Source organism: Adiantum capillus-veneris, chromosome 11 (assembly GCF_014529385.1).
Source record: "Adiantum capillus-veneris isolate H3 chromosome 11, ASM1452938v2, whole genome shotgun sequence".
In the NCBI taxonomy this organism is placed as follows: Eukaryota; Viridiplantae; Streptophyta; class Polypodiopsida; order Polypodiales; family Pteridaceae; genus Adiantum; species Adiantum capillus-veneris.
In genome coordinates, this window is record NC_140941.1 from 14,420,401 (window position 1) to 14,429,454 (window position 9,054).

Sequence of the window (9,054 nt, forward strand, 5' to 3'; positions counted from 1 at the left end):
GGTGGTGATATTGGAACGACGCCCCGCATGACGGTGCGAGACCTATGGGACCACACTAAAGATGGCAACCTGGAATTGTAACGGGTCACTCCATCTTGATGGAGGGGCCTTTGAGGATAGCTTCACGGGGAGAGACATCATTTTGTACTCTGAGGCGCATCAAGCACCGGGACAATCCATGCCACAGTGGGGCGGATATAGATGGGAGACAGCCTGCAGATAGGAGACCAGATCGGAGCATCGAGGACGGAGCTCAGCGGGAGTGGTAGTTCTGTTCAGGGAGGAACTGCAGCCAATGATATATATAGCATGCAAGGATGAACAGGCTAGGTACATGTGGGTGAGGCTCAGGGCAGAGACGGGCAGATACCTCTACATTGCTATTTGTTACTTTCCTCCCAGTACGTCAGTATATGCATCACCTAGAGGACAATCCCCCTTTGCTATTTTGGATAATGACATATGGGAGTTTTCCAAGGATGGCGACATTATTATACTAGGGGATTTCAATGCTAGGACTACCCACCACCAAACAATATTTTATGATACTTCCGAAGAGATGCTCAGGGAGCTGGACGTCACAGAGATGGGTCTATCCAGACCATCACAAGATGAGGAATACACTGAATATGGCAGGTACTTGATAGATATGGGAACCGCACACAGATTGGCCATTGTGAATGGCCTAAGATTTTCGACAGCTGGAGGTTTTACTTGCTTTCCACACTGACATGGTGCCAGAATAGTGGATTATGTTATGGCCCAGCCAGGTCTCATTCCATTCTTTCAGGATTTCATGGTGGGCACTAGGCCAGTTGGAGTAGCAGTTGATCATGCTATTGTTCTTTCACCCTGACCTTTCAATTCAGCACAGCTCTATTAGGAGAGGTCCCCACACACACTCGGTATACCTTCATGAGGGAGACGGATTCTGTGTATATGGATGAGATATATAGGCAGCTATGCACCCAGGAGCCGGGACGGCCACTAGATGAACTCACTCAGATATTGACAGAGATGCTCCATGATGCTTTGGACATAGTGCCAAGAGCCAGACTTATACACAGACTACAGGACATGGGTGTGCCTACAGAGCTGATATGGGGTATTCTGGCTCTATACAGGACAGCGATGAGGCGGGTACGCACCACTGAGGGAATGTCTGACATGGTCCACTCCACTATTGGAGTAAAGCAGGGATGCCCACTATCCCCGACTCTCTTTGGGATGTATGTGGATGAGTTTTCAGACTATGTAGAGCGGCAGGGGGACAGGGGGGCTCAACTAGCAGGGACATGGATTCCGCTGTTACTATATGCTGATGATATTGTGCTGATTTCAGACTCCCCAAAGGGGATGCATCGTCATTTGGATGCTCTGCATACATTTGCTCGTGACATGGATTGTCGGTCAATCCGGGGAAAACCAAGGTTATGGTGTTTAACACCACACCACAGTGGGTCAGGAGGTCGGCACCCACATTTATGTATGGCCAGGAGACTGTGGAGTACACAGATGCATATACCTATCTTGGGGTAGTATTCGGTGGACCGGTATTTTCACTAAGGAGAGCGTCAAAGACTAGACTAACGAGAGCATATGCAGCTTTGGGAGGACTGGAGAGGATGTGTTCGCAGGTTCAGTTTCAGGAACCGCGAACAAAGCTTTGGCTCTTTGACACTCTAGTGACTCCAGCTATGCTCTATGGAGTTCAGGTATGGGGACCCTCAGTAGACCACCATGGGAGATCTGGCAACACAGATGGATGGAGATGTATGGAGAGGCCTCTGGTCTCTATGATCGCTCGGATGATTCGGGCTAAGGCCTCAATACCACATGAGATTATCCGAGCCGAGCTAGCCGCCCCCCCCCCCCCCCCCCCCCGTCCCCGTGGTGGAGGCACTGACGAGATCGGTTTCCTTTATGCACGGTCTATGGGATCTCCCTAGAGAAAGATACGCTTGGCTTGCCCTGGAGTCATCTCGACAACTAGCTCTACAAGGCGATATAGCATGTTGGTATGGACAGATGGCATCATGGTTCCAGTCGCATGGTCTCAACATGGACAGATTAGATTACCTCCGCTTCAATACTCCTTGGATGCACCCTCCTTGTCCCTCACACGGACAGAGATCACGAGGCTCATACGTCAGGATCTGATTCAGCTAAATACCAAGAGCACATGGATACAGCCGACACAGGAGTTGGGCACGAAGATGGCCTTCTACAGAGAGCATCTTCTCCAACTCACGGAGGAAGGCTTTGTGAATAGGCCAGCATACATGGATACACACTTATCTCATGGGATAAGATGCGCTATTGGACAGATACGCTCATCCTCACATCAGCTCCAGATCGAGACTGGCCGATTTTGAGGGGTGCCTACAGGAGCCAGGATATGTCACCTATGTAACTTAGAGCCAGAGACAGAGCTGCACTACGCATGCCACTGCCCGGCATACTAAGAGATACGCGGACGCTTCCACTGCCTGTCCAGAGAAGGGTTCGGACCTTTTTCTAGAGTCATGAGATATAAGGATCAGAAGTGTCTCGGATTGTTCCTCCTAGAGCTGCGCTGACTTAGGGAGAGCTTGCTGAGGACATTAGGGGAAAGACAGGCTTAGAGACGAATCATAGAGTTCTTTACACCAGACAGAGGAGAGCAAATGGAGCAGTCATTACAGCCTACTCATACTAGAGGTACACTGCTTGACAGAGCCACTGAACTTGGCAGATCCAGACGTCCACGACCTCGGGGGGTCTCCCACTACCGACGAAGGTTGCAACAAAAGATACAGATCACTCTAGCTCGACATGCAAGACGCCCAACCAGAGTTCTGACCATGGAAGAGGTCGATGAGATCCGACAGCGACCGATGAGAGATTTCATCTGAACCCACAAACCCCCCCTCCCCCCCCCCCCCCCCCCCCCCCCCCCCCCCCGCCCCCCTTCCCCCCCCTTATTTCCTTTCCTTTCTCCTTAGTGTTTTAGTGTTAGGTCTCTGTAACTTTGTAACTTTGTAATTTCCGTACTCAGACATGGTATCAGATTCACCATATGTAACTTTTTGGTCTCATAGGTCATTTTGGCCTTTTGAAGACGTTAATATAACATTTCATTTCATTTCTCTCTCTCTCTCTCTCTCTCTCTCTCTCTCTCTCTCTCTCTCTCTCTCTCTCTCTCTCTCTCAGGTGGAGATAGAAGAAGAAAGCAAAGCTCCTGTGCTCGCCGAATGCAGAGTTAGTAAGCAATGCACTGGGGGTTGTTGGATGTAACTTCCTTTTTAATTTGTGAGCTCATGCTCCCTGCAAGATTAGTGCCTCTGTATTAATAAAACCTGAGAGGCATCAGAGCTATGGGCTCAGAGGTGAGTTGAGGACTGATCTGAGAGGAAGTTATAATGCGGACTGCTCTGTAGTAGCTCAGCATGTTGGGTACACAATTTTCTTGCCATTGATCATGCCTGGCCACCTCTAGGCTTGGGCTGTAGCCGTTTATGAATGTTGTGGAAACACGTGCCCTTAGCAGGACTCAGGATTTGGAATAGCTGCTTTTTTTTAGGGTTGATTGACAGCCTTCTTGTCAGGACTTTTGTGGCAAGCTGGTCCTCTAACCAAGTTGGTGGGGCACAGTAAGGTGGCAATAATGAGCTCTGACGGAATACATCGTAGATGTCAGGTGTTTGTTGAAACAAGGAAAGACAGATAATTAGCAGAGTGGTCACAAATGAGCTCTGACAGAGGGCAGCTTAGATGCCAGGCTTTCCTTGAAATATGGAGGGATGGCTGCACATTCTTGAATTTGTCTTGTGTATGCCTGTTGTGCCTTATGCGCTTCCTCTTTGGAGAGATGTAGCATACTCCAATTTTCTGAGCTATTGACAGAATCTTTCATGCTAAAAAGAGTCTATCTAGTATCCTGGCTGATGTGTTGTACATTTGTAATTATGAAGCAAGTTGCAGGAAGAACATTTGCAAGGCTTGACATGCTCACACCTTCATTATATTGTTTTTTCTTAGGACACCATAACGTTTGGAGATGTTGCTCACACAATGTATCTTTGCCTTCTGCAGAGATCTTGTTGTTGCCTCTCCAGTGGAGGACTACTTTATTTATATAGATGAGCTTCCAATGGTGCAAAAGGTGGAACTATACACTGCCATTAGAACTGTTTATTATTCCTCTATTGAAAAAAATATGACATCCGTAAATATATGTTCACAGATGGAGGCTGAAACGATCACAAGGCCTTTGTTGGATGCTTTAGGTGATGACTATAATACTCCTTGCCAAGGTACAAATCCTACTTTCTGTATTTTGTATTAATAAGGTCTTTTTCTGCCTGGGTTCATGCTGAGGCTTTCCTAACAAACAAAAATATCATGAATTTCATTGTTGAAAGAGGGGATCACGTGGGCAGCAGAAAGTGCTTGGAGTTGCATGATATATTGGTACTATGTACATAGCTTGAACTAGATTTTTTGGTGAGATTGCCCTCCAGGATAACACTTCTAAGAAAGGTGCCATTTGTAGGCAGCAGCAGTAGGTTGTCAGCTTAGTGAATAGCTGCACGTGAAACGCTTTAATTATCACCCTTAATTGAACTGAAAGGATAAAAGGAAAAGTCTTTCACTGAGTGACTTCCAAGGGATCTATAAATACCTATTTAAAGCACACTGTTGACAATCAGTAAAGCTCTTTGTGACCTGCGGATTATATTTTTCTGTATGGTAAACCATTTCCATTAAGCTATGAATTTGGTAGATATGTGGCCAGGTTTAATGCTTGTAGCTGGCACTATCAAGAAGCAAAAGCAAAAGAATAAAGTTGTGTTATTGTACATGAACAGAAAGCAGAAGACCTCCGAAGATAAAAGGTTACAGGGAGAAAAACATAGGCAAGTTATGTAAGTGTAAATAGAATTCACCATCATAGAGTACATTGCAACAAAAGGAACACTTGTGAGTTGTATCTTGAATGTTCAAACCACTCCGTAGCTCAACCTTTCAGCTTCATGAGAGAGAGATTGACACTCTATTCTTGCCCTTTTTCGTGATTTCGGTTCAACTACATGAACTTCTCTTAACATAAAGGATATGTTTAAACCTAATCTCCATCCAAATACCAATGTTTGTTGCTGCATAATAGTGCTTTGTCCTGTATAATGGACAAGGTGATTGATAACATCTCATTTAAATATCTCATTTAGGGTGATTGCTCTCTTGTTGTTTTTCCAGGAACTGCTTTTTTCCCTATACAGAGCTGCCTCAATCATTCATGCCTTCCAAACATGAAGGCATTTAAGCGGGATGAAGTAAGCTTCTCACAAGCAGCAGAATAATGTTGTCTACAAGGATTTGCCTGCTTTTCGTTCTCCACTATTGTAGGTTGAATCTATGATATCACCAGAATTTTCAGTACAAAGAAAAGTCACATGAACCATTTAAGAAAAGACTGTTTAAATTTGCACTATTTGAAGGGTCTGTAGCAAAAGATTGGAAAAGCTCTGGAATAATGAGCCTCTTGATGATCCTTGAGGAGATCATTCTTGATTTTTTTGTCTTGTGCCAAAAAGAGTTTTTGCTTAGTTTTTTAATCTGCCCAGAGGGCTACATCAACCCTATCATAAGGGTACACGGTACAAAAGGGATACTCTCCCACAATCAACAATATATGTACAAAAAGTGAATCATAAGAGGGGAAGGGGGAAGAGTCACACAGGTGGTGTGTAATGCCAGTGGACACACCGATCGAGAATTAACACCTCGTACTTTCTACCTTCGGGGCATATGTAGGTGGCATGCTGACTCACAGAACACATCCAGCAGAAGCGATCTGGCCTGCTCATGCCAGTCTCATCAACATATGGTCCCCATTGAAGGAGGGTCCAAGCCACCACAGTTTGAATTAATGCCTGGTCAGCCCTGTCGGAGGCTCGGAGCTGCCCTTTATGCGATCACACTCTCCTCTGAGAGTGTCTGCGGGAGGCTCTGGTCTACCCTCAAAGACCCTGAAGCATGGGGCTGCCATACTAACCATAGGCCGGGGCTATTGATCAGCTTCCATCTGTGGTTTTTTCTTGTGCTTAAATTTTTGTCAAGAAATCAGGCGTTGGGCAATGCTGAGGATGTTTGCTCGAAGCCTGATTTTAAGGCTGCCCTGCATTGTCTCATAGATGAGTGCTGGTTTTGAGCTAGGCCCTGAGCTAGCTGACCATGCTGCGGCCCCCAACATGAACGTGATATCTGGGAGGATGGAGACGATCAAAGAAAGAATGTTAAGCCAAATCTGCTATACCTCTGGGGAGTCCCATAGGCAGTGTTTCTGGGTCTCCTCCGGGTTCCCACATCTGGAGGAAGTTGAGGGGTGTTCGCTGTAAGCTAGCCAGACCCCCATTGTTGTCCCTCTCTGTGCGTAGTGTAGTCTCGGGTTTCAGAAACGCTAGGTCCATTCAGATAGTTCTGGGAGCCACTAGACGCAGACAAGAAATCTGGACAAGACCTGCAAACCAGGAAAGGAGTCCAGGACTTTTATATCGCAAACAACACCAAGAGGAAAGATGTTGTAAACTCCCACCTCCCCTCCCTGAGGTCAGAAAACCAACAAAAATCAAACATTTGTTGCCATTGTTTGAGCTTTCCATCCTTAATCCATGTGAATTGACAATTTCTTTGCTGGGCTGATGGTTTTGGTGAGCCTTCCTTAGCAATGCTCGAACAAATTTTGCAAGAAACTTGTTTTTGCTTTGCTTTTTGTATGGTGGTTGAGTAAAAAGTCCTTTTTCTACCTGTAGGATACAGATGGTCAAGCTGTGCTACTTGCAACCAGGCAAATTCAGGTTGGCGAGGAGGTGAGAGTCTACATTGTATCTGCTTGTCTTGAGTCTTTTGTAATCAAGCTCAGATTTGTAAGAAATTTCTTTTTCTTGAATTTAGGAAAGACTATGCTTTTCTACAGGGAAAACTTGTAATCTCCCTTTTGCAGCCTTGAAGCAAGTCTGTATGATGAGGCAGAGTACTGGCCTTCAGTTCATCTGCTCAATGGGGTGGCAAACTGCATTCGGTTTTATTTGGATAGAATCAACACCCACTGTGTCCAGAGCCCTTCTGGCCATTTGAATGACATTAGCAAAATTTTCTATCTTCTCTTTGCCCATTTGCTGAGCTCTTGCTTCAAAACTTAACCATAGGATTGCCTATTATACAGGTAGGTTCTAAAGGCCAAAAAGATGTCTTGATCTCGTCATAAGAGGTGTGCCATCGAAGACAAAATCGGAAGAGCTAACATATTAAGAGCTAGATTCTGTCGAAGGTGTATGTTTTGCTGTGTTGACCTTAAGGTATAATCTCTCCATAGTATGTTCCGAAAAAGTTGCCAAGATGTTACTATATGCTCCATGTTTGTCCATCATAATATATTCCGGAAAAGGCAATGTTGTTAAGGCACCGCATTGATGGATCTATGTTTCTGATGGTGAAAGGCCTTAGGCGTGGTCCTTATCAAGACAAACTCCCATTTTAGTGATGACAATGGTCATGTCTGTTTGTATCCTCTAGGGGATGGTCTGCACATTTGATGGCTGCTTCACGAAGGCTCACTACTTTATTAGGTGGGCAAGTAGAGAGCAGTGGGTTTCTAGCCTTGTATCTAACAAAGGTGCGAAAGGAAAACTGAATAATAAGTGTGGAGCTGCAAGTACTTGCCACTCTAATAAAAGTGGGCAGATCTGGTTTACCATTTTTGCTTCACTGGTGCGAAGAAAGTGCCCTCTTCCTAATAAAAATTTCTTTAGCTAAATGGATGATGTATAGTATACAACTCCAAGGGCCCTTAGGGATTGCCTTTGATGATATTGGCTATTTGGCAGGTATGAATTTCGTGTCTGCACTCATGTAAATTAACATCTGCTTAATTGACAGGTTGTTGGAAAAACCCATACATATTATGTGTGCAGAATGAGCATTAGGAAAATTTGTTATCAAGATTTTGTACTTTTTTCAATCTTTTATGTACTGTTTTCTTGGTTTTGGACTCTGCTACACGAGGGTCTAACCTACTCTGTATTTTCTTTCAGCTTACAATCTCATACATTGATGAAGATGCATCATGGGAAGAAAGGAAAGCAATGCTTGAAGACTATGGTTTCCTTTGTGACTGCCAGAAGTGTGCCGAAAAATCTTAATGCAGTCATGAATGAAGTCTGACACATACTGGAGGAAGTTGGCCATTGTTCAAAGCATGAACTCATATCACTTAAAACACATTAGAGCCTCCCATCATGTATATGCAAATCTTAGGTGAAGAGGGGTTTTGCCCTGTCTAGTTCATATAGGAGATGCCGTACAATGAGCAAATGGAAAGTCATCACTGAGTAGTGAGTAAGTGCAGGGTAAAATATTAAACCATACAATGAGCAAATGGAAAGTCATCGAGTAAGTGCAGGGTAAAATATTAAACCATACATTCTCTGTGCATTGCAAAGTAGTATTAGCATCGCATTTAGTGTCTTTTGAATTGTAGACTGACTGCATAATTGTAGTGACTTACCTATGATTGGCAATATTGGGGCTTCTGCATGGCTGCAAGGTTAATTTAGAGATTAGGTTAGTGGAAAGAATGGTGCAACCATCTCTACTCCCTTTGCTAGTCCCCCCCCAAAAAAAAAAAAGTTTTCCTATGTTCAAGGTGGTTATAAGAAACAAATGCCTTGATCTTTCACTATTTCTCATCTTTTAACTTTGTTATGATCATGTCATAGGTTTTTAAAAACAAGGTCGACCGCAAGACCAAATCACCTTCTTTGTTGTCTTTGTTTTTTATGTGGCTATATTCACCTTCTCTAGTGCCTTTCACCTAAGGATCACTCTCCCCGGCAACGATGCCAATGTCAGCAGGTTGCGGTGATCGGATGTAGCATAGTTGTCTAGCATTTCTTCATAGTATTTCTAATTACAACTTGGTTAAACCAAGGCACAATTCCTAATGCTCGGTCATATAGGAAATTTTTGTTGAAAAATTTCTACCAAGAGGTAAAAGAAAACCTAATATTGTGT

At 44.3% G+C, this 9,054-nt stretch overlaps 1 protein-coding gene across 3 annotated transcripts in view; it reads left to right on the top strand.

Moving 5' to 3' along the window:
- The window catches only part of ATXR2 (histone-lysine N-methyltransferase ATXR2), a 167,143-nt gene extending 158,562 nt beyond the window's left edge, over positions 1 to 8,581 (top strand). For 2 of the 3 annotated variants that reach the window (XM_086522852.1, XM_086522853.1), the window contains 5 exons: positions 4,075 to 4,144; positions 4,226 to 4,295; positions 5,239 to 5,315; positions 6,795 to 6,851; positions 8,076 to 8,581. In XM_086522852.1, coding sequence (XP_086378978.1) covers positions 4,075 to 4,144; positions 4,226 to 4,295; positions 5,239 to 5,315; positions 6,795 to 6,851; positions 8,076 to 8,183 — 382 coding nt within the window. In that variant the 3' untranslated portion in view covers positions 8,184 to 8,581. Of the gene's footprint in view, positions 1 to 4,074; positions 4,145 to 4,225; positions 4,296 to 5,238; positions 5,316 to 6,794; positions 6,852 to 6,958; positions 7,341 to 8,075 lie in introns of all 3 variants that reach the window. The other variant, XR_015189576.1, reaches the window with a different exon arrangement.
- The last annotated feature ends 473 nt before the right edge of the window (positions 8,582 to 9,054 follow it).